Genomic DNA, 25,583 nt, shown 5'->3' with positions numbered 1-25,583 from the left:
TTTTTTTATTTTTTTTTTTTTTTACTTAGGAATAGTCCCACATTGAAACCCACAGGAATATTAACTTTGGTGGATGTCACCTCCTCCACATCCTCCTCTGTACCTGCAGTGATCCCAGGGCTAAACATGCTCCTAAGCATGCTCTCTTTACTGGACACTAAATGCCTTCTTTTGTAATTGTTATCTCTCATTTCCTTCAGCAGTTCTGTGACCAGGCAGGTCTGTAAAGTATTACTTGTCTTGGAGAGAGCCTGTTCTTGATACTGTATTTAAAAAGCCTATTTTATTGTGCTTTTAACATTCCTGAACATGGGAGAGTAGTGGAATAATACTTGGAAGACATTAAAAATGCTCAGTTCAGAACTCTAAATGATGATAATTCTACTCTGTTTAAACCTAATTTCAAATATGTGGTGGTAACAGACTGATATGTTTCACAAATGTAGCATAATCAAAATATATTGGTGGATACAAAAGAAAAGAGCTTGATCAAGTCTTTATTCCTGTCTTTTGTGACGTGAGATTGCTGTTATAATCTCTCAGATAAACATTTTTTTTCTGCTCTGTGGCTCTACAGCTCAAAAAACATACTTTGACAGTGCCATACTATTTTAATATATATTTCTTGGGCTTGGTAAACACTGTCCATTGCTTGGAGCAAGCTAAATGTTCCACAAACCAAAAACATTAAAATCAATACACTTTTTTCATTGAGCATAACAGAGCATGCCATTGGCCTCAAAGAAGAGAGCTTGGCAGGGGAACAGAGCTGGAAAGAGTTGTCAAGATGTAAAAATATAATGAAGGAGCTACAGGGCTTTTCCCCAACAAAATAACTGCTCTGAGTTTTTAAGAACCTTCAAGTATAACAAACAGCTTGGAATGAAAATCCTGCGTGAGAGCAGGAGGACAGCCATGACCTCTTTGTGCTGTCCTGGGGAAACTCAGTGGAACATTGCTGTATTCAGCAATGTGCAAAACTTCACTCACAGCAGCTCTCAGCTTCCCTAATTGCCAGGTGAATAAGGATTTGGGAATTTAGGCTAGTGCCTGTGGCTGCTTAGAATCTACTGGAATGCAGTAGTTGCATGTCCCCCCTGTTCCTAATTAAAATATATTTTTAAATGTCAGGGTGATAGTACTTGAGCTCTGTGGTAACAAGGCATCGTTTCTTTCTGGAGCTGGGCTTGCTTGCCGAGGTCAGTGGTTTGAAGTGATTGGCAATGGCTGTGAGTGGCTGTCACCAGTTAAGGTGCTACCAGAAAGGGAGATGAGGACATAGAAATGCTGCTTTCTGCTTTTTTTTTTGTCTCCTGCTCTGGTTTGAGCTGTGTAACAAAAACAAGCTTGACAAGCATTTTGAGGCTGCAGATTTTAAAGCGAGTCCCAGATAAGCGTGTTTGAGTTCCTGCAGAGCACATCTGATCTTGCAGACCCCCCTGCCCAAGTGCTTTGCACTTTTATACAGACTGTTTGAAAGGACTGGCATGTGCAGTAGGGCTTGGCCACGCTGTGCATCTGTTTGTTCCCAGCATTTGCACCTGATCACTCTCTTACCCTGGTGTGAGGGAGCACTGTGATGTGCTCAGGGTACATTTTTAATACCTGGTGAAATTGTTCAGCTCCTGAACTGTTTGTGCCATTGGTGGGAAGTGTGTCCCCTGCTCGGGCAAAGTGCTGCTGTCCCTTATGTGCCTTCAGGTGGTGACCTGTCCAACTCTGCAGTAAGTAGATGACTGCAGCCTGTCAGCTTGGCCACGTGCCACAGGGTTGATCATCGTGTGTTGGTGGCAAGAGGCAGCTTTCCAGTCCTGTGATGGGAGAGAGCCTTCAAGCACAGTACATCCCCTTGAGCCAGTGGCACACAACACAGCTCCTACAGCTTGGTTTGTGTCTGTGGTAGAGGTTGGCTTTCACAGACAAAGGCTGGATTGACAAAGAGATGGAAGTGTTACAGGTCTTTAGCAGTGTTTGTTCAGCAGTCTCCTCAGCTGCCTGTTGGCAGCTTTATTTCTGGACTTGAATACCTTTTGTAGAAATGATGCTGGATTTTTTTACCTTGTGTGTCCTTCTTTCCATCTTCCCTGCAAAGCAAAAATATCCCAGCAGAACAGTCACAGGGGGAGGCTGAAGAGCAGCATCAGTGTCTTAGAGCCAGGGATTGTTGTGTTTGCTTTTCATTCCTTGTGCATTTTTCTAACTCCCTGGACACAGAGCTAGAGCCTACCTGGACTGTGAAGTGATTGTGTTTCACTGAACTGTTCTTTTAAAGTTGCAGAGGGATATAATGTTTTAGGTTTTTTAAGCTCAAGCATTGATTGGCTTCCCAAGGCTCTGCCCCATGGCTGTAGGGAGAGGAAAACTGGGTAGACTGGGACTGTGCAAAGTGCACCAGCCTCCCTTCAGTGGGGTGAACACAGAATGCCTGCTTGGTGTGCTCTGAGGGTTTTCAAGCTGCCTTGCACTTGCATGTGCCACTGAGCTTTGCTTTGAGCTCTCAGTTCAGAAGGACCCAAACCTCTTGTTGTAGCTGCCAAATGTCACCTGCTTTCATTTGGAATCATGCAAAACATCAAGGTTCATTCATTTCAGTCAAGATCAAGTCCAGGCTTGCTCAGAAAGGGCTTGACCTAACATCCATTGAAGCCACAAAATTCAGTTGCTGTTTTAGTGACAAGCTCTGGGGCTGCCTTGAGAGTGCTGGGAGCATTGGTAGCCCTGGGAGCTTGTGATAACTATTCTGGTTTTGCCACTGAAGCTGTGTGGAAAGGCAGGTCTGACTCTTGTCCTCTGTACCCTGACAAAAGACATGTCCCTGTTCACCTCAGCAGCCCTGGGTCAGAGCTGACATGCTGCTGCTGCAGCTCAGAGCATCGTTCAGAACAGCACAAAATCTGCAAACCATTCTCCAGTGGCTGCAGGGGAGCTGAGCTGGGCCAAAATAACACCTGGGCAGTTTTTAGCATTTTTCTTCTATTTTTCTTTTTTCCCTGCGCAGGCTTGGAGTCGTGGCTCTTTATACTCAGAGGTGGGAATTTCAAAGTTAGGTAAAACTCGCCCTAGAGATATTGTAAAACTGTGGTTTGTGCTTTTTATGGGCTGTTGAATTCTATTTCCAGCAAATTCTGTATTCATGAACTGTACTCTTTCTTGGCTAGAACATGAATCTCACAGGGTCTGTATCATCCATAGCTGGAAACCACCAGATTAACCTTAACTCTAGCATTTTTATTCACACACATTGAAATTGAAACTTCTGTATGGTAGGAAGTCTTTGTTGCTTCCCTTGCCTTGGAGGCTGATTGCCATCTGGTAATGCTAACTAGAAGATAAATTTTGCTTTTTCTTTCCAGCTATGATCTGTTCACAGCAGGATCTTCACCATAACAGCAGTCTCTGGGCTCTCTGTAAATGGGTGTTACACCTGCATTTGAAAAATGTCAGCAGCCAGCTGTGCTGTATTTTTTATTGCTGTTACAAGTAACTTTGGACCACCAGCTCCTTTGTACCCAGTACTGTCTAAGCAGGGCTGCTGGTGTAGGAGGGATGCAGAGCACAGACTATCCAGAATCCCAACATCTGTCCCAAAAGGAGCAGAAAAAGCAGTAGAACTGGAAAGCCTTTGTGATGGGTTATTTCAGAGAGGGAGAATGAAGTGCTGGTGTTGTGTTTAGGAGTCTTTGATGCAGCACAAATCCACTTCCAAACAAGACAGGGAACAAAGACAGGATAAATTTTTATGTGGCTATCCACAACAGCTTGGAAAACTGAGTTCAGTGGTAGTCTGGAAGGATGTGCTTGGCAGGACTGTTCAGTTTTGTTTTGTTCTGATGGCTTGAATGATGGACTAGAGAGAGTATGCTTGTTAAATTGGTAGAGTGCTTTGAGCTGGGAGGAACTGCAGACACTCTTTAGAGAACCAGGTGTGGAGTTGCAGATAGTCTTGACAGGTTGGAAAAGTAATCCATAAAAAGGTGAGTGAGTTCAATAAAAGCAGTATGAAATACAGAGTTGGTGTGAATCAGCTGCCTCATACAGGGAGCAGCATAGCTGGGTCTGGAGTAGTTCTGGGAAAGGCTTGTTGAGAGTGAATCAAAGAGTGTTACATTGTTAGTAGGAAAGAAAATGCCATGCAGGGATGTAAAAGCAGCAGTGTCACCTGCAGGACTTGTGAAAAAAAATCTGTGTACCTGCATAGCACTGGTCAGGGGTTAGGTGGAGCACAGTGCAGGTGCCCACAGCAGCAGGGACTGGGGGAGTAGCCTCAGGAAAAGCTTGGAGACTGTGCAGGGAGAGTTGGAAGAGGATAGTTTGCATAGTCTGGAGCTGAGAGTAAGGAAGGGGGGGTAGATGTGACAACAGCCTTTAAGTATGGGCCCTTCCTCAGGGAGGAAAGGAATAATTCCTATTCTGGCCTAAACCAGAAGCTTTAAGTTTCTGTTGCAAGTGGAGCAAAACTGCAGTTGGAAATCAGCTGTGAGGAGACTGATGTGTTGGAGTCCTGTGTCTGGGAAATACACAGGTAATGGGAACAAAGCAAATAGGTGTTCTGTATGGGCAATTGGGAGATGTATCACTTCACTATATCCTTTGAGACCTGGATTTTAGGATGTTTGTAGGGGGGTCTGACAGCCTTCCATGAGAACATATTCAAGGAGTGCTTTCTACATAATTTCACTTTTAAACTGCTCTGTGAAAGTGAGCTGCTCCAGTACTGCTAGGAGGAAAGCATTGCTCTTCAGCAGAAGTTACCTGCTGTATTGGGCCAGGGTCAGTGTTCAAGGGAGGTTGTGAGGTTGCAGTTCTCAGTGACTCAGTTGGCAGCATAATTTCTGAAATTCCATTAGCCTGTAGAAAGGACTTGCAGATAAAGGTGTGTTCAGGGCTGGCTTTGAACTGCCGTGAGTGACAGCTGGGCTGCATGAACATCCATCTGAGACATAACACTCACTAATGATCAGACTGACTTGTCAGCTCCAGCCTCCTTTGTTTTCCAGTTGAAAACATGTTATTTCCATGCTATTTGATGTTTGCCAGTGGAAGGTGTTTGATCCAGCAGTGAGATGGACAGCTGTGGAAAGAGGAGCGTGGTACAGCATTGGAGGTGGCAGGATGAGCCACTCAATCCAGCCAGCATTCCACTTGCTCAGCCCTGGAGCAGATTGCTTAGGGACAAACTGCAGTGAGCAGTTGAGTAGAGGTGGTGCACTGGTGGTTTGCTGTCCTGGAAGGGTAACTTCAAAACTGAAAGTCCTTATAGGATGGGTGGAGGACTTAGAGCTTGGGCACCAGGTACCAACTCTGCCTTCCAGGACCTCTCCTTTCTTACAGAGCAGCTGGCAGTAGGGGTAGACCTAAAGCAGCACGTGCTGCTCAGTAGATGTTCTTAGTTGTGCTGCATGGACATGGGGATGCAACCCTGAGCTCCCCACTTTTTGCCTCCCACTGTTACAGGACAATTCATGCTCCATGGCATGAATTTGCAGCCTGCCCTGCAAATGTGGAGCAGACACCCAGACACCCTGGTGGTTGGGGTTGTATTGTGTATGAGAAAGCCATGCAAGGCTGTGGCAGGGGCAAGGATCCATGGCCAGGAGAGCCTCTGTGTGCATGTGGTGAGTGGGATGGAAAGCAGGGAGCATTTCATGCCTCAGCACTGGAGCGACAGGCACTGAGTAAGCAGGGCCAGCACATCTCTGAATGTGCCTCCCCACTGAGTTCCTCTTGGGGAGGTGGAAATCTGCTGCTTCATGCGGAGAGAAGTTATGTAGACAAGCTGTGTTTTGGTGCCTGGTTTTGTGCAAAACATGGAAATCCTTTCCTGCCTGGTCTCTTTTCATTCTTTTTGCTGTCAGTCATTGCACATGTCATCAGTATCTGTGGAAAAGACTGCACAGTCAGGGCACCAACCTACTGCAGCCTCCAGTGTGTGAAAAGCCGCATTAGCTTGAAGATTTTCACATGAGAACTGTTCGTGATTGATGGGATGTAGTGTGCAGTCATTAAAACCAGAAATGTGTGTCTGGAACCCCTCACTGGTGTCCAGGATTAAAGAGACCGTAACAAACTGCATTACTGGTGCACATGTGAGCAAGCCTTGGGGCTTGTGCTGGGAGCCTTGTTTCTGCAGCACAGAACTGCAGCACAGTTCCACTCACTTCAGCAGCCAGGGAGGAGAGAATTTGTGCAACATGCTTAGGGAAGGTTCATCCACCCTGGTGCAGTACCCAGAATGCTCTTACTTGCATCCCGCTGAGCTAGGATGCAGATGACAAGGTGCAAACTCCACACAACCAGGTATAATGGAGGTTTTTTACTGGGTTTCAGTGTGCTGCCTTCAGTGCTGCACTCCAAACAGCTGGCTTTGTTGCAGTGCAAGCTGCTGTCACGTTAGCTGGTGTCAGATGCCAGCCATTTACAGTATACGCCATCACAGCATGACTTAAGTTGGCAACACAGAGTCAATCACATGCCAGCAGCCTACTCTAAGGGTGGGGGAGTGTGTGGGAAGAAATGGGGAGAAGATACTCTTATAAAATCCTTTAATGATTTATTTTTAATATCCATTTTTCAAGCCTTGGAAAAGTGCAGTCCATATGCTTTTCCCTCCTGGTTGTAGTTGGCAAAGAAGCAGATGAACATGGTCCTTCAGACTCCTTCCATTTTGTGAGGAGCCAGAAAACAGAGCTATATTTAGCGTGTTGCCAAGGCCAGCAGCAGTCTGTTACTGGGTGGTGATTCCCTGGCTGCAGCCCTGTGTGCCACCCAGGACAGGGTGGGAATGTGCCTGTCCTGGACTCAATACTGAGCCTAAATTGACAGCAGCAAATTTCAAATTTCCAGTTGCAGGAAGATGTGCACTGGTGCCAGCAGGCTCTGTGTGCTGCTTGCCAGCACAGATCAGTTTTTGAGCACCAGCCCCCTGCCAACATGTGCAGTGGCCACTCCAGGTGCTGTAATGGTGCTTTTTGGTGCAACACTCAGCTTGGAGAATGCCTCAGTTGGTCTTCTGTGCACAGCTCTGGAACTGTCCTGTACCCTGTGCTGAGCTTTTGATCTGCTGGAGCCACAGCTAATCCCTGCAGGAAAGCTGTGCCTTCTAGCATAAATATGCTCTAAAATTGGAGGCCTAACTCCTTGTTGTATTTTCTCATGTTGTATTCCTAGGCCACTCAGGTATAAAATGGAGTTGTCCTTATTTATCCCCAGCCCAGTATCCACAGCAGATTTGCTACCAGTTCCCTGTTGCTTTCCCTGCTGTGTTGCAGCTGGTACTGAGGAGTTAAAAATGGCATCTCCTCTGTTCTGGCAGTTTTTGTAGAGCTGAAATTGGTCTTGAAGACTGTGTGTGTTTCTGGGAAGTACCAAGGACTGGGTGTTGTGATGGAAGGGTAGAAGAAGGGCTCACCCCTACCAGTGTTGGAGTTCAGGGGGTACTGGTGGTGCCCATCACTACTGAGCAAGCATCTTGAAAGTTCTTACAGAGCAAGATGTCTAAACTGGGAACATTTTGTGTCACTTTGTCACACCACCACTTCCTAAAATTCATTGTCTGAGAGATGAAGAACTTACTGTGGTGCTGTAGAGGGGAGCTCAACTCAGTGTGGCTTCCAGTATGGCCCAGTGAAACACAGTGGTTGGTGATGCCCAGGATCAAAATATTGGTGAGGAGGAGTTAGACCAAAGGCATGGGTTTGAATCTGAGTGTAGCAGTGATTTATTTAGTCTGAGCCCTCAAAGGCGTGACTGACAGCATTTCACAGCCTTTGCTCTGCAGCAGCACCTGCACAGCTCTGTTTCTTACAAATGCATGTCCTTGAAACCAGTAGCACGGTGTGGGCACTGGTTTCAGCTTACAGACTCGGTCTGCAAGACCAACGCCTTGTGCTGTATGGTGGTTTTTTATTGGTAGTAAAAATACTCTGTTTGTAGAACCCCCTGTTGGAATTAAGCAAACTGCTTTGAGGGAAAAAAAATAGAACAAAGCTTCACACCAAGCTGGGGTTGCTGGTATCAATGATATTCATAATTTCAGTTGAAATAGCAGAGTCCTTCTCAAGTTGAAGTCAACTGTGTAGGTATTGTTTACACAAAATAGTAGTTCTTTTTTTCTTCTTCTCCATTCCTGCAGTGTAGAAACATCTACACAGATTTATTCCAAATTTGGTAGAAATAAGTGTTTCCCCAACCCAAAGCACTTGTGCCAAGTTACAGTCAGGAGGAGTTTCTGAGGCTGGAGCTGCTGCCTGGCCATGGGCAGCCTGTGGTTCCATGGGGTCTGCTCCTGGTCAGCAGCAGCCCTGCAGGACATGTGCAGGTGGGACACTCAGAAATGCTCTGGGACTGAACCCTGGGCTCCTGCTGGGTCCCAGGTGATGTCTGTAGAGAGGGCTGGTCCAGTGCAGCATGAGAAGGATAACCCAAACCTGCCCGGTGTTCTCCTTGCAGGTTAGTGGAGTTATTTCCTTTGTAGTGGAGCTGGGTGTCTGAGCACCAGCCAGCTGCAGCGGAGCCATTTTACCCTGCTTCACACAGATGTGAGAAAGTGTCTGGTGATGAAGATTCGTGTCCTCAGGGCCTGTGAGCAATTAACTCACTGCTGGGGATCTGGGGCTGTTGGATTGCTGAGAAGCCAAAACAATAGCATTAAAAAGCCTCTTTCCTTTTGAGTTGGGTTGTGGGAGCCACTGGGCTCTTTTAGGAGCAGGGCAGAGTTTCATTCCAGGAAGCCAGGCTGCTAAAGTTTGGAAGTAGTTCTTTTTCCTGTCCCTCTGGCTTTAGCCCATCACTTCTTGCATTTAATTATTTGCCCTTTGTTTAACTCTGATCTCCCTGGAGCAGATAAGAGAGGAGCCTGTTCCCATGGCACATGTCAAACAGCCTCTTTTAAGCTGCAGTCAAGCTCTGCAGCCATCTCTCCGGTTAAGCTGTTACCCCACCAGGAAGGGAGGTGGAGTAAAGCTTGGAAGTTTCAGGCTGCTCTACAGCAGCCTGGCATGCTGGGGAGCCTGGCTGGGGATTCAAACCCAGCCCCTCAGTGGCTTATGGTGTTGGCTTTTTGCAGTGGTACTTGCATTGTCTGGTGATTTCACCTGAATGTTTGCAAAAGCCTTAAAGAATCCCCAGGGGAGAATCCTGGATGCATCAGGAGCTGATCCCAGGAGTTTCCACCTGAGCCTTGGGTGAGTGGTGTGTAACAGCTGTGTCCTTGTGGACCTGGTTATGGGGTTACAGCTCTGCTGACAGGGGCAGGTATATGGGGTCATCTGATGTGCCCCTTTTGGGAAGCAAATTTAATTACACTGAGACTGAGAACTCTGTGTCCAGCCCTTGATGACTGTGCCTGGGATAGGCTGGGTAATGGATGGTCTTGTGCCTTTGCTGGCTACAGGAGCTGTTATTAATTATCTGTCATGGAACAGCTCTGTGGCCTCTAGGTCTGGCCTTATTATAATAAGCTTTGAATAGCTCAAAGGAATTTGTTCCTCAAAAAAGTCACAATTTTTGCATAAAGTTAGATTAAGTATTTCATGTTTTCTGTATGCCTCTTGTTTCTTGAGGAAGAAATTCAAAAAGAAAGGAGAGGAGAGAGAAAACCTTATTTTTCAAGAACTGTTTTGTCTTAATGACAACATTTGTTACTAACTTTCTTATTTAGTGATATTTATCTTATGTCTACTTGCAAACACTATTAAATTAAGAGAGTTTATACATGTTTTTGAAGTGATGATCTCAGTTGATTTGCAGGGATAACATCAGTGATCTCTTGACTTTTAGGAGCCACATGTTTATTGCAGGAGGGAATGAGTCAGTGATGCAACACACTTCACTTTTGACAAATGAAAGTGTGAAGGGGGAAAATCATTCAGCATTTTGGGGTACCCGCCTGTTGTGGATCAGAGGTGCTGCCTTGCAGAGCTGTCCTCTTAAAGTTTTATCCAATGCAGCTGGGGAAGTGGTAGAGACAGTTTTGTTTCTTCTGTGTGGTTGTCAGGGCCAATTAAGTGGTCTGGTGTTGGGAAGGAGGGGAAAAGCAACCCACGCAAGGAAACAGGGAATTTTTGTTGTTGTTTCTGGAACTGTTGCCACTAGTTTCTGAAAGTCTTGGTGTTTGTGTTAGATTATTTGAGATTTTTTCTTACAACAATCATTTTAACATCAGGAAGCCTGACTTTTTGGTTTAGCTTGATAGTACTCAGTTAATGTTACTGCAGGAGAAGTCATGTTGCTCTTCTCTTCACCTACTATAGAAAAATCACAAAAGAGGCACAGTAGCTACCAAGCCGCCTCCGCCTCGATGATTGTGTTGTTCCAGTAACCCAAACAATCCTTAATTAAATTTCTCTGGCTGCCCTGGGTGTTACATTCACTGAAATGCTGTTCCATTATGTTTTTTAGGGCCGGTGTACCCGAGAGAACTGCAAATATCTCCACCCTCCCCCACATTTAAAAACACAACTTGAAATAAATGGACGCAACAACCTGATCCAGCAGAAGACGGCCGCAGCCATGTTTGCTCAGCAGATGCAGTTCATGCTCCCGGGCGCACAGCTACAGCCAATTGTGAGTCACAGCCCTGCTCCCTGTCCCTGCAGCAACTGGGAGTTACAGCCCTGCTCCCTGTCCCTGCAGCCAATTGTGAGTCACAGCCCTGCTCCCTGTCCCTGCAGCAACTGGGAGTTACAGCCCTGCTCCCTGTCCCTGCAGCCAATTGGGAGTCACAGCCCTGCTCCCTGTCCCTGCAGCAACTGGGAGTCACAGCCCTGCTCCCTGTCCCTGCAGCAACTGGGAGTTACAGCCCTGCTCCCTGTCCCTGCAGCAACTGGGAGTCACAGCCCTGCTCCCTGTCCCTGCAGCAACTGGGAGTTACAGCCCTGCTCCCTGTCCCTGCAGCAACTGGGAGTTACAGCCCTGCTCCCTGTCCCTGCAGCCAATTGTGAGTTATGGCCCTGCTCCCTGTCCCTGCAGCCAATTGGGAGTTACAGCCCTGGCCCATCAGGCTCACACTGCTCCCTGTCCCTCCCTGTTTGTTCACAGAGGTCCCAGCCCTGTGCCTGAGCTCAGGCCATTGTCTGTGCTGCACAGAACTGGGCAGGATCTTCCAGAGGGGTGTCTGATGCTACTTTTGCATCTCCTTGAAAGCTGTGTCTCTCTTTTCCTCTGATAACTGAGGAGTTGTGAGATTCAGGGCTTCAGGTGGAAGGGTCTTGCCACAGGTGCTTCTTTGACCAGCTGATTGATGTACATCCCAGGAGTTCTGAGTGGCTCAATTCCAGTGGATCCTGTTTTGGATTGTTGTTTTGGACGATGCTGACTCCCTTGGACTAGCTGTGTGGCACTGTTGGACTAAAACTAGGGAAGATGAATCCTACCTAGCCTTTAATCCTGTTTAATGTCTGGGAGTGGGACCATTTCACTGCAGTTGTCCCAGCAGAGAGTTGTACTAATGTCACAGCCCTGTCACTCGTTTCTCACAGTAATGCTGATTTAGAGTTAGAGCAGGAAGGATTTGCTTCTTTTCAGGTAGGAAGGGGAGCCTGTGGGAGATGGATGTTTGCAGAGCAGGTAGTTCAGAGAAGCCTTCACTGCCTGTCCCTGCTGTTGCCTGTCAGTTAAAACAGGTTTCAGGCTGGAGAGCCCTGTTACGCCAGGGAGAGAATGGCTTGTGTCTGCTGGTTGGTGTATCTGGGAGGGGATGACACTTGTCAGCTGAGTTTTAGTCTGTCACAATGTCTATTTTAAGAGCTGTCAGAGGTCTTGAAGTAGCTCTTCAATGCTGATGTGAATAAGCTGCACTGAGAGTTAATTAGGAGTTCTCAGTTTGAAGCTGGGACTGAGTGTCTTTCCTGGGGCAGTGTACACTGCTGTAGCTGGGTGAGGCTCCCTGTGCTATGCCACATGGAAGGACTGGCCAGATCCTTTGGGCAAGCTCTTCTAGCCTGAAGGGGTCAAGTCTGTGAACCAGCCTGAACTTGGCCTCCTGGTGTCCCACCTATAGTGCCTGGCCTCTCTGCCCATGTTGGACACAGCATCTGTCACCCCAGCTGAAAAGCTCAGGTGTTTCTGGTTTATTGTCACCAGAGAACAGTGAAGGATTCCTCCCCATTAGGGGCTGTTGTGATGTTTGATGTAAGAACTTGTGATGGAGGTTTCCCTGGTTCAGCAGGGAAAGCTGGTCAGTGTCCCTTCATGATGGTGGTCTGCCACCCAGCTGGGCTATTTCCTTAGTCTGGCATATTCCTCCTGTGTTTTGGGGGGGTTTTCCATGCTTACCATCGCTCTGATCATCTTGTGTGTCTGCTAGTAGCTTTATCCTGCCCTATAAGCTAATAAAATGCTGTTTATTCTTCCCATTTTGAAGATGGAAAGTTGATACAGAAGAGAAAATTTGCCACGGAGAGGGTCTTTACTTGTGCTGTACCTTAGACTCTTATCTGCTGCAGTCTTGCACTTCTTTTTTGTGGAGCTTTGAAAGTATGTCCAAATCAGAAGGAATCCTGAATTCCCTCAAAATAGTGACATTGGTTTCCAAACCCTGTACCAAAAGCAAACCCTTCCTCTTCTGTGAGGAATTCACAGTGGATGTTCTCTGGCTGGCTATTCAAAGCATCTTTGGGATTTCCTTTTTGGAAAGTTCCCATCTTCCCACTTTGCAATCTTGCAGGTCCAGTATGCTCCTGAATTTTACGCCTGCCTTTTAAATTGCCTCTGAGACTGAATATGTTGGTTTGTCTAGTTGGTGCTCTCATTTCAGAAGTAACCTTATCTGATGAGAAAGGCCCCTGGTTTCTAAATTGTGCCATGAGGGAGACATGGGCAAAGAAGAAAAATAAAAATTTGTTCTGCAGTGACTGCTCCCTTCATGCTTTCCCACACTTTACTCAGACTAAACAAGCTCTTGATCTGATTCCTGCTGCCCAACTTGCTCCACACCAATTTCAGGACAGACAAGACATTGCTCTTTCAACTGCCTTTGATTTCCCGAAGATGCTGTCAGTGGGAGCTGGCTTTGAGAATTTTTTTCTCTCTAAATTAGAAGGGTGGGGCCTCCTTCTGGGTACACATGAAATTCGCCAAAGCAGAAGGTATTGTATGTGATGCAGCAGCAGAACAAATCCCATGTGATCAGAAAGCTGATCAACAGGATGCCTGCTTAATTGGGATGCTTGCCAGAGATGAGATTTGAAACAGCACACTTAATAGCTCCAAACAGCAGCTGAATGCTTAGACATTTTAAAGTGCAGTTTCACCAGAAAAGCTACTGAGTTAAAAAAAAGAAAACACCACCAAAAAAACCCCACCAAATCTAAACCAAACCAGTGCTTGAGAGAGCAGTTTTTTTCACCAGGCTTCCTGAAATGGTGTCTGTCTGTGAGCTGGGCTCTGGCTTTGATAGGAAGAGCTGCTTTGGTCAATGTTGTTTATGTCTGGTTTCTCAGATATGGTCACTTTGTGTCCTGTGTGTGCCAGTGCTGCACCTTCTGCCTAGTGCCCACCCTCTCCATCCTGCTTTATCCCTTTGCAGCTGTGTGGGGCAGACTTTTGGAGCTGACCATGGAGGTGCTTCAGCCCAGGGTCCTGGTGACATGGTGGAGCAGGGCACTGGTTTGCCTGAACAAACTGTTGATGGAGCATGGCAGTGGTGACACACCTGCCACCACTCCTGCCCTGCAGCTGCATCTGCTGCTGCCTAGGGAAGCTGTTTCCTCTCTTTGTTTTCCAGCTCTTTGTCTTTTCTTCATGCCAAGGTCTTTGTAGACAGGACTATCTTGATAGTTCTGAGTCACCCAGGCCCCTGAAGACAGCCCAGACTTTAACCCAGCCCTTGGTCCCCTCCTGGGGCAGCAGGATCGTGCTGCCACTCCTTGGTGCTGTTGGAGTGGTTAAAGCAGAGAGTGAGCAACTTGCTTGGCCAGTGATGCTTGGAGCAAGTGCTGGAGCTGATTTCAACAGATGCTTTGCACAGGCATTTTTTCCATGCAGCAAAAACCTGATTTATATCTCAACTCTAGTCAAAGATAGGCTAGGAATGAATAAATGCAGGTATCCTGGCCTACCCAGGAGCTGGTATCTGCCAAGAGACAGTGCTGTGGGGTGTTAACACCTGTCTTTTACACTACAACAGCCCACAAATGAGATACTCTTTGAGCTAGGAGTGTGTCTTTGCAGTCTGGTTGGGGAAGTGAGCATCTGTGGTGGTAGATAGCTGGATGCTTTGGCCCATTGGATTCACTCCAGCATGCTCAGCCTTCATGTTGGAGGGTTGTTTTGCAGCCAGCCAGCCCCATGAAGTTACACTGGGGGGAAGGCAGATTTTTGGGTTTTCTGACAGCATCAAGTATGTTTTTAATATCAAGGTTTTCAGTCATGTCAGTACGAGATCTTCAGTTTCTAACACCAGACTGTAAGCTGCCATTGTTTTTTGTGTGCTTTCCATATATAGCTGCTTAGCAGTGACCTGTCTCCCCTCCTTCAGGCTATCAACACCTCTGTATTTACAGTGGGCCTCTCATTTTCAGGCTTTCCCTTTTTTAGGGTCTGAGGTAACTCAGAATCAACACTTCCTGGCTGAGACAGTGCTTGTGTTTGACAAAACACCAACCGCTCTTCTGCCTTCCTCTTCACACCCACTCTGTGTTTCTTCTCTAGCTTTAGCACAATTTCTGCTAGCCAAATCGAATGCAACTCCTAGATTGTTAACAAAATCAGCTGTTCCAGGTTCTGCTGTCACCAGTGGTGACAAATGCCCCTCCCTGGGACGGTTCCTTCTCTCTGCTCACACCTTCAACCCAACAGCTTCCATGCTTGAGGTCTGTGAGAAGCTCAGAGCTGTCCAAGTCCTTGGCGACCCTCACCCTGAGATGTGTTCTCACAACAGCCATTTCAGCTTTTTAAAATAATTACTATTCTTACAAGCATTTTAATACTCAGTAAACCAGTCTTGTGAGCTGCTACCAGCCTGAACCCTTTGCTGCTGCGCTGTAACCTGTTTCCCTCTGCACAGGAGTTACTGGTAGTGTCTCTGTGCTATGATTTGTAAAAGCTAATTTGCAAGGAATTAGCAAACCTGTCTCTGTATTTCCTGAATTAGCAAGAGCTTGAAGGAGGGCAGCAGGAGTAAGTTCTGATACTTTCTATCCCTCTGTTTTGCCCTAGAGCATATCAGCAATTAAATTGACAGTATGATTTTTTAGTGTACAGCCATAACATTGCTCTGTCAGGTCCCCTGTCCCTCCCTTCCTCTTCCTCCCAGTTTTATATCAGGACGATGATGCCATTTGATCTGGGATATCCCTTGGGTCAGTTGGGGTCAGCTGTCCTCTGTCCCCTCCTGACTCCTTGTGTTGCCCCCCATGGTCGCCTCACTGGTTGGGTGGGATGAGAGGCAGAAAAACCTTTGGCCCTGTGTAAGCATTGCTCAGAAACAGCAAAAGCATCCCTGAATTATCTACACTGTTTCCAGTACAAATCCAAAGCACAGCCCTATACCAGCTACTGTGGAGAAAATTAACTGTATCCCAGCCAAAAGCTGTCACAGGAGGTGGACAGGAGGCACGTTGAGGAGGGCAGTGCTGTTTGGAGTGAAAATTACATTTGGGTTCTGGCCGCAAGGAGGAAATTTGCTCACATTCCCTGAGGACATGGGGGACCTGCACAGACTTAGAGGGAAGCATTGGCTGGCAGCATCCCTATTACTGGTGCTGATGCATGAGCCAGACTGGATTTCCCAATCCAAGACAGGCAGCCGGGTCTGGCAGTGAGCACAGCCCATCTTTTCCCCTCATCAGCCACAATAAATACAGAGCTCCCTGGTGCCAGCTCACAAAGGCACAGTTCTCAGAGTGCTTCACACACTCCAGACTTAAAACCCCAGCTCTTGTAGGTTGAATCTGTTGAGTGAGGTCTGCTTGTTCCCTGGCTGTGCACCCGCTTGGCTGCGAGTGCAGCCCCAGCCTGCGGGCAGGGTGTGGAGCGCAACTGGCACTTCCCATCGGGGAGCAGGCACTCAGTGCAGGCAGGCAGAAGAAGCCTTGGGGAGGCAGCAGCAGATGTCAAGGCACAGAAAGGGGTGAACAAACAGCAGCAGCAATAAAAACTCCTCCTGCTCCTACGAGCATCCCTAGGTGGGTCTCCAGGACCGCAAGTGGATCGTGCTACTCAGTGATCAAGAGATCACTGATGTTATCCCTGCAAATCAGTTGTTCCTCGTGCACATCTTTCCTCCACTCACTTCAGCTTGGGTTTGGATCCATTAGCCCTTGCTGATTGCTCCCAGTGAGAAGAGGGACTGCTTTTGAGGGAGTTGGGGATTGTGTTTTGGTGAGCAGGTCCTGCTTCCACCTTTGTAGCAGCTTTGGTGAAGAGGCTGGTATACCATCTCTTAGTGAATGTTTCAGGTGAATTCACTCAGTGTGAGGTGTTGCAAACCCCCAGCATTCCCAGTCTGCACAAATCCTTCCTTCAGCAATGGGAGGAACCTCTTCCCTTTGTCTCAGAAACCAGCAAGGTCCACACTTAGCTGTGTTTGAACCCAGCCAAGCAGGAGAAGCTTGCTTTAAAGGATATCCTGGCATTTTGGAGCAGTGTTTGTGCCACACCTGGTCAGTCAGGATACTTCTGCTGTATTAGGTGCTGAAAAACATAGGGTAGGTTTGCCCACACATTTGTGCAAGCCACATGTACTGCAAGGTTTGGGTTACTATGGGTACATAAAACAAATGCTGACAACATGTCAGGCCCCACTATAACCTGTGCAGACTGGCCAGGCAGGAGAAGCTCCTTAAAACAGAATTTATGGTGCAAATAGTGATGGAAGTTCAGCAGATACCACTGTAATTTCTGGTACTTGCATAAAAGAAAACAGCCTAATGGATGCTGCTTCCTCACTAAAGTGTTCAGGGAGTCACAGATTTGAAAATCCTAAAGAGCCTTTTTAGCAGCAAAAGATGCAAAATATCTGGGAGCCACCAGAGAATTGAAAGAGACAAGAAAATTATTTAATAAAAGGCTGTGGATTGGAGGATCTCTGGCTTTAGTGGTTGAAGTCTCCCAACAGCTGAAGCAGTGCTTGACTAAGGCTCACAAGAAGGAAAATTGGAATTCCCTTCCAGAAAAAGAATTATTTGGTTCTGCTACACCTAAAGCATCCAGCACCATTGATGAGGAAGCTGTGTCTCCTCAGTGAGGAGGAGAAAATGGGATATATTCTGTCAATGATTCCCATGGGCTGGGGAGCTGCTGGCTGTCACTGACCTTAGGGAGGGACATTGTTGGGCTGAAGCTGGGTTAGGACAGTTGGCTGGTGTTACTGTGGGTAAACTTCTTCCACATTGCAACAAGCAAAGTATGGAAGTACCAAGGTGAAGGTGCTGTTGAGGAACACACTGTCCATATGTGGCTTCTTTTAGAAGTTCACAGGACTAAAAGTACCAAAATAAAAGAAAGGAGGGAATGATGTGTGTGGCCATAAAACTACCCCAGGCAATTGTGTAAGCACACTTGTATTTATTGCCAAATAGAGGCTGTAGCTTCCAAGGATGGTGTCATAGACACCTGCCAATATGAGCAGCTTTAACTGGAACCCAGAGTTCACAGTGGAGCAGGTGACAGGAGGGAAAATAAAAATGGTCCAGTTTTCAGGCTGCATTCCCTGGGGGGTTATCAAACCCCTGCTACAGGAGCAGGAGTGCTGCCATGCATGCTGCCATCTTCAGTGAGGTCAGGTGGAGATTTTCATCAAGCTGGAATTGGTTTCATTCCCAATAATACTTTGGATGTGGTGCTTTAAAACCTCCCTGGCTACAGGGGCTAGTCCCAGACTTTAAATTGAGCATCTGCTTAGGAGCTTTGTGCTCACCTGCCTGCCAGCACAGCAGCTCCTTTTCCACATGAGCACTGCTGGATCAGCTCAGGTCAGGGAAGAGCTTCTGGCCCTCAGCACTGAAGCTCTGCTGCACTCAGAGGACCTGCCTAACAGAGTGGAGGGTACTGAAGTGGTTGAGATCTTCATGGCCTGTTCTGTCCCAAAGAGAACATGGCTCCTTGTAGCGCAGGTAGGGTTTTGGACCTCACACTAGTCCACCTGAGCCCTCTCATCTATTGTGACATAATCATGTTGTGGTATTAATGAGTTTGGTGTCCTCTTGGTGCTGTTCACATGGAACACAGGCTTCTCCAAAATGGCTTTTGCCTGGACTCTGTTGGCACTCTAAAACCAACCCCAGATGTGCAGCATGGCAGATCAACTGAGTGTACTGCAGCAGAGCTCCTTACCTGACTGAATGGTGCCCATTGAGGCCCACTGGCCATGCCAACATGGAGCTCAGGGCAGGCTGATGGTGGTGCAGCAGTGCAGCTAATGGGGTTACCTGCTAATGGGGTTACCTGCTTCCAGGTCCTGAAGCTGCAGTGTACCTTGGAGTCTCTCTACAGCATTGCGGTGTAGGCATAAGGAAACTGAGATGTGTATTTGGGAATGAGAAGTCTGTTTAATTTGGGCCTGCCCTAATTGCTGGCATGAAATCCTTAATTGTGTCATTAAACTATAAAGATCATCAATATGCTTTGATCTGACAAATAAAGATGCCTTGTATTCAGGATGAGTCACAAATCTGTGAGTCAGGAGAAGCGAATGGATGGCAAATAAATGGCAATAAATGAATAGATTGGAGAGCACAGCATTTTGATGTGACTAATCAAATTGTCTAAAAGGATTGAAGTGTGATGCAAGGCTTTGATGGGAAATCCAAGACGGAGCTTTTTAACTAATACTTTGTTTTTCTTCTTTCTGTACACAGACAACGTTTCCTGTGACTCCATCGCTTGCAACAAGCCCCACAATGGCTTTTAGTCCCTACCTGAGTCATGTTTCTCCTGGGATGGGCTTAGTTCCTGCAGAGCTTTTACCAAATACTCCTGTCCTGGTTTCTGGAAATCCTACTGTTACAGTACCGGGAGGCTCTGCTGGGCAGAAACTGATGCGTACGGATAAACTGGAGGTATTTGGACATCTGATACAATACTGCTGACAGGCATGAACAGGACATGTGCTCCCAGCTGTTGCTCTCTGCTAAAATGACCTGATGCAGCACAGTACAGAGTTGAACTTGCAGCTTTGCTAGCACAGGGCTGCTGCTCTCTGCCAGAGCAGACGCTTTTGCGGGGCCTTTTCCTAAATCCATCCCAAATGGAAATCTGGGAAAACTCACTCCTCTGGTATCCGTGGGTTTTAGAGCAGGGTTAGGATTGTTTTTTGTATGTGATCTGCCATGCTTAAAAAAACCCCAAAAAGCCAACTAGATGGTCTGCTCTTAAATTCTGTTGGGTGGAAGATGTTTTGGAGATAATAGATGGGCTTATTGAGCTTTTACAGAAAACTTTAAGCATTACACTGGTGGGAGTGGAGAGTGTGTGGTGCTGGGAAGACATCTCTCCCTCCCCAGTTGGCTGGACATGCTGGGACTTAACAGTGGAGGAGTTGTAAATGTCTTTCAAAGCCTAAGCAGAGACTCTGCAGGAGATAAGGGCTGAGGACCTGAATTCAGAGGCCCCTGCAGGTGTAAATTATAACACAGGAAGATAGCAGAGAAGGGTGTAATTTCAAAACACATTGTTTTGTGTTATGTACTTTATCTTGCCCTGCTGATGTCTCACCTTTCCCCACACTCAGTCTGATTGCACATTGGTACGTGAGCTACGCCCCTTGCTGTATTATTCAACAACTTCTCTCAGACAAGAAACCTTGCAGTTTTTTTGTGAAACATTTTTGTCTGTCTCTGATGCTTCAGTGGTCATAACTTAGGAGGATCTGCGAGATCCTAGTACAACTAGTAATTTTGGCAGCACCTTCAAACACATTGCTGTGTAACCAAATGTGCTGTCACGTAATGCCAGGGTCGGGGATTTATTGTGAAGGGCAGGGAGGCTGTTTATGTGAAAGAGGCACTAAGAAAAAGTACTTGTTGCAAATAGCAGTAGCATGTAACATTTAAAATTAAATGTCTTGCCTAAGAGTAGGCTCCATAACAAATACATAATCCAGGTGAGACACAAATGGCAGAGTTATTAACATTTAAGCTTTAGAGGCAGGGGAGGAATACTGAGCTGCAAAAGTTTTGTCCAAATGGCATTGATTTTCTGGGGTCACTTTCCATTCTGCACAAATTCTGTACTTCACTTGCATTTGGTAATTGGCCTTATTAATGTTGTGGTTCTTTTCACCTCCTGAAGCAGTTGTGAGTAGAATCACTTGCCCCTGTGTGTGTTGATATATGTGCTACCCCAGATGAGCATGGATTTAGAATATACACATGGCTTAATGTGGCCAACTGAACTGATATTCTGTGTTGAAAATACTGAATGAAAAGTAACTTCATGTTCTGCTCAACAATGTGACTTTCTTTTAAGGTTTGTCGAGAGTTTCAGCGTGGAAATTGCACACGTGGTGAGAATGATTGCCGCTATGCTCACCCTATAGATATTGCAATGATAGACACAAATGAAAATACTGTTACAGTTTGCATGGATTACATCAAAGGTCGATGCTCTAGGGAGAAATGCAAGTACTTTCATCCCCCTGCACACCTGCAAGCCAAAATCAAGGCAGCTCAACACCAGGTGAACCAGACAGCTGCAGCTGCAATGGTAAGTAGAGCTCCTCTCAAGCTGCATTTCCATTGCTAAGGGATTCCACGTGTCATATGTGTCATTTGTGGAAAAGTAGAGAGCTTTGTAAATGGCTGACTAGAGAGCTGTGAGCATGTGCAAAATGCATTCCATCTCTTCATCCTGTCTCTGTGCTCACCACAGCATGAAGCCCTCAGTGGCACAGTACATCTCACCACGTAGGGACGTGGCGCCCAGCCCTGTGATCTGCTGACATGACATTGTGATGTGACATGAATGCAAGTGCAGCAGCACCCAACACCTTCCCTGGCTGAGTCATAGGGGTCAGTTCAGCTTCCTCAATACACAATATATCCTTTTCAGGGAGAACCTGGCCTGTTCTCTGCAAAAAGCAGATGGTATCAGTTGTCTGAGCTTAGCAAACTTGTGTCCACTACCTTTGCCAAGACTTAGTGAAATTACAAGACCCAAAACAAGGGTGACTTCCTGACCTGTTTAATGCTTTGGACCTTGTAGAGATGGTCCCACTTGCATTTTAAGTTGAATTGTGGCTACTTATATCTACATTTCTGAACATGAGTCAAGGAAGTCTCACCAGGTGGCTCCTAGGTCATATAAATGTTTGCCATTCTGTTGAGTTGGGTTTAATGGGACCTGTTAATTCCAGAGATAAGAGAGCTGGGGAGGGAAGAAGAGGCCCTTATCTTATCCATATGCATTAATTCCTGATGTGGGAGGTAAAGAAGGTGAAGGGAAGCTCTTCCCTGTGGTGCCCAATGAAAAGATAAGAAGCAATGGGTACAAATTGAAATTCAGGATATTCCATTTAAACATAAGGAAAAACTTATTTACCAAAGAAAGATCTAGCACTATGACAGGATTCTCCATCCTAGTAGATACTGAGAACCTGTATCTGAACCTGAATGGAGTCTCAATCAAGCTGCTGTAGTTGACCCTGCTTTGAGCAGGGTGTTAGTCTAGCTCATCTCTAGAGGTCCCTTCCATCTCTTCTATGATTTCTTAAAATTTTTCTAATTAATATTAAAAAGGCTCTTGTTTCCTCTTTGATTTAGAATTAAGGCCACTAAAATTTTTCTAAATACCTTTTTCTTTTTTAAAAATAGTAAAGGATGTTGCTTTTAATTCATAATGAAATTTAATGCAGAGCCAGGGCAGTTCTAGAAATTAAACAAGTGCCCTCCTTGTAGCATCAATATTACCTGGAATGTAATTTGAGCAATTAATTTATACTGCAGTATTTATTTGTCCTGCAGAGTTTATTTGTTTCCTTACTGTTTTTATTGTTGTTGAAATAAGAGTCCAGCTCTGTTGAAAAATAACCTTCTGAAATGAAACTCTTGTGTTCTTCACAATTGAATCTTTACTTTTTCACTAATTATCTAGGACACTGCTACTTAACCAAAGCCAATGCATGTTTTATTCATCCAGCTGGCTTCTCTTAAAAATGTAATTAACCCTATTTGTATGCTGTTAACGAGAACCTTTAAAATATTTATTGATGGCTTGTTGCATCACCCCTGCTACCAAAACAGCCTACATTATTCATTGACTCTTCAAGGTTTGATGCATTTACTGTACCTGTTGAGGTGTAAGACTTTATTAAAGGGAAGAAAGGTGCTCCATTTTCTTGGAGGGAAAAACAGATGCCAGGCTATGGGACTGTGTTGTAAAACAGATTTAGAATGACTTCAAATCTAAATTCAGCATTTCTGAGGGACCAGTCCTGCAGTTACTTGATGTGCACAAGTAGCAGCTTTACTCACTCCTGCTTGGCTGAAGTCAGTGCAGCACTGGATGAACTGGGTAAGGCTCTGTCCCCAGTTCAGAACAGCACTTAAGCATGTGCTTGAAGCTCCCTCCTTTTCCAGTGGTCCTTCCCCCTCCACGAGTGCTCTGCTGGCCTCTGCATGGTGTGTAGCTGCAGCATGAGGGCTGGAGCCCAGTCCCTGTGCAGGTGCTGATCCCTGAGCACTCCTGCCCTGCCGTGCCAGCTGATGTGACAAAGCTCCAAAGCACGTGTCCTGTGATGACATTTCTTTACTTTTAAACCTTACCGAGGCAAAATAACTGACTTGCCGCTAGGCCAGGTAATTACCCAGCCACCCCATGGTTGTGCATGCCTCGTCTTTTTAATAGATTGTATAACGCATTCACTTTTTAATTTTTTTTTTTCTCTTCGCCTTCCCAAATTGTTGCTCTCTCTTGACGCACCTCTGCTTGCTGTTTTTGTTACTGTGCTTGATCCCCCTCCCCGGCCCATGTCCATCATGTGCTCGCTGCCTGCTAATTAAGACTCAGCCAGCTGTCAGATCACTGAAGCGACCGCTCGAGGCAACCTTTGACCTGGTACTTGGACCTTTCACCTTCTCGCTTTGCACGTAACCATCTTAATCTGCATGAAAGCCTTCTGCTCTTGTCTGTGGTGTTAGTGCCTGGGGAGACTGCCCATCCCAGCCAGAAATGTTCAGTGTGCGTTCAGACATGCCAATCCTGTGCCCCACATACCATCCATTAACGCCTGAGCTTTGCCTCCCGAAGCCTAGATGTGTTTTGGAGACAGTGAATAATCTCAGGGGGAGGCAGCTCTGGCTTTTGAAGTGTTTTTCCAAACGCTGGCAGCTTTGGAAGTCACAAGATGCAATGTTTGAGGGAGAATTTAAGCATTGAGCTCATAAGGTCTGCAGTGTGCTCTGAATTCCAGAGGACTGGGTGGTTACAGGACAGATCCAGTTACTTTTCTTTGTATTCCCAAACATCACAGCCTTGGCTGGCAGTGCTGTGCTGGTTACTGCCCTGCAGAAGAGCATTCTGTGTAATGAGCACTACTGAGATTCAGGGGGAAGAGGGCTAAGTGGCATCCTTGGGGATCTGTGCTGGGAACTGAAGCAGGTGCAGTGTGGGACTTGGCTGTCCCTTCAGCTGGCTCTGTCTGTGGTTCATCCCCCATTCCCCACTGGGATAGTGTCACCAAAGGCACCTTGCTCTGGGTGCCTTTTGCTTCAATCTCAAGCATGGAATCTGCTCCCTGAGCTTCTGCCCGCAAGCTGTCCTCATATATGCTGGCCTTGGTTGTTTTATGACTCAAATAATATGCTTTACTTGGCTTTATGATGCTCATAGTGAGGCAAAAGCTATCCTCCTCACAGTGCTGTCAGTCCTGGCTCCATAGAAGACAACACCTTCCTGTTTTCCCAAAGAATAAGGGACACAATACATTTTAAAAGAAAGAGCTCCTGTTGCCCAGCTATAGCAGGGAGAGGGAAGAGTGAACACATAGGAGCTGTGAAACCATCAAGCTGATGTTGCTTCTCATTCCCAGAGCTAAGGAGGAGAAGCTGATCTTCGCCCCTTCCTCTCCAAAGACTTATTTTTGGGTTAAAGTAGTCAAGAGGCTTCCTTATCAGAGTTTTAGGCAGCAGCAGTAGGAAGCCCTGCTAGGGCCCAGATTCTGGCAGCAGTGGTGGAATGATGCTGTGAATGGCATCACAGCCTCTCACTTGCTCTGCTCACAGCTGACCTGCACAGCTGCCCTCTCCAAGGGCCACCACTCTGAGGAGACACAGTCTGGCAGAGAGTGGGAGAGCCCATAATTGCTCTCCCACTGAACAAACCCTCTGAGAGAAGCTGATTTGTATGAGCCTTCCTGCTCTGACCCATCCAAGGTTGGCAACCACTCGTTAGGATTTGTCACCTCCTCTGAACCCTTCATGGGTGATAAGAGCATGTTTGGTCTTCAGAGGAAACTGCTCACTTGGCTTCTGCTGCTTGCCAGGGAACGGGTGCTGCTTCTGCCCCCTCTCAGATAATTCTGTTTGTCATGCCTGGCAGCAGACCCAGCCCCTCCTTGCTGAGTGCAGAAAGGTGAAAGTGTGATCTGGTCCCAGGAGATAGAGATCTGAGGGGAACTTTGAGGTGCAATTAAATTGTTTGTTGCAAAGATTTAATCCAGTTCTTGTCTTGTAAAAAATAACGAGAGGTTTGTTAACCAGCACGTGGGAAATTCTGACTTTAGCATGAAGTGTGTTTTTATCTGTCAGTCTTGCTGAAGAATTGCTTTCCATGCCATGCAGAGCAGTGGCACAAGTCTCTTTGTTCAGATTCTCATTTGAGCAGGAATGTGGCTTTCCCAGCCTAAAAATGGGAGGCTGCCTGGCATTTAATTAGTGGAAATTGTTAGTTTGGATCGGTGCAGGACTATCACATGGATTCTGAACTGAATTAACCCTTTCACTGGTGCAGATGGCCAGATCCTGCTGCAAAGATTGTGTACCCATGTGTGCACACAAACACACAGGGAAAATAATAAAGTCAGGAAAAGTTACTGTCCAGGAGCTGCTGCTGTAGCTGTGGTGGTCAGAGCTTGTCCAGAGGGAAAGCACAAGCAGCTGGATGAGGTAAACTCATCAAGTTCTTTACTAGGAGGGTTTAGTCTAATTCCTCTGCTGGATTGTGACACTGGCTACAGAATTTGGTGGTGAGGAGTGTCTGTTGCCTTTTGTATATCCTGCTTGTAGGATTCCTTCAGAACTAGGACATGGTGCAAGAAAGAAATGTTGTATCCCCTGAAGCTGCTACAATTCCTGCTGGTCCTGGGTGATACAAAAATTGTAGCCTGTGTCAAATGAGACACATTTGTTTTGGGCTGTGTCCTGCCAACTTCCCATGCAGGAGCTGTATGGGCCCAGCTTCATCATGTGCAGTTTTAGATGCCTCTTCAAGGCATTATAGATGGATCTTTCAGTGAGCATGTTCCTGAGGCTCTTACCTCAGCACACAGGCTGGTAAAGGGCTGAAGCCGGATTGTTCTGTGTCCTTGGGCCCTCCTACACCTTGGTATCTAAAATAAGATTGGCTGGCAACAGGAGGAGCCCATGCATCTTCCTGTATCCTGTGGGAACACTCCTGCAGCTGCTGGGGTGGAGGGGATCTGCTTCAAA

The 25,583-nt window shown here is 46.5% G+C and overlaps 1 protein-coding gene across 6 annotated transcripts in view; it reads left to right on the top strand.

The window, feature by feature from the left end:
• Positions 1-25,583, top strand: part of MBNL3 (muscleblind like splicing regulator 3) — a 91,365-nt gene that overhangs the window by 48,175 nt on the left and 17,607 nt on the right. For all 6 annotated transcript variants that reach the window (XR_009275337.1, XR_009275336.1, XM_058814197.1 and 3 more), the window contains exons 2-4: positions 10,399-10,563; positions 18,798-18,998; positions 20,407-20,643. Coding sequence is in view for 4 of the 6 variants with exons in the window: in XM_058814194.1 (XP_058670177.1) it covers positions 10,399-10,563; positions 18,798-18,998; positions 20,407-20,643 (603 nt within the window). In the remaining 2 variants the exon portion in view is untranslated. The remainder of the gene's footprint in view (positions 1-10,398; positions 10,564-18,797; positions 18,999-20,406; positions 20,644-25,583) is intronic.

The sequence above is a fragment of the Ammospiza caudacuta genome, chromosome 14 (assembly GCF_027887145.1).
Source record: "Ammospiza caudacuta isolate bAmmCau1 chromosome 14, bAmmCau1.pri, whole genome shotgun sequence".
Lineage (NCBI taxonomy): Eukaryota > Metazoa > Chordata > Aves > Passeriformes > Passerellidae > Ammospiza > Ammospiza caudacuta.
This window is presented reverse-complemented; position numbering and strand designations above follow the sequence as displayed.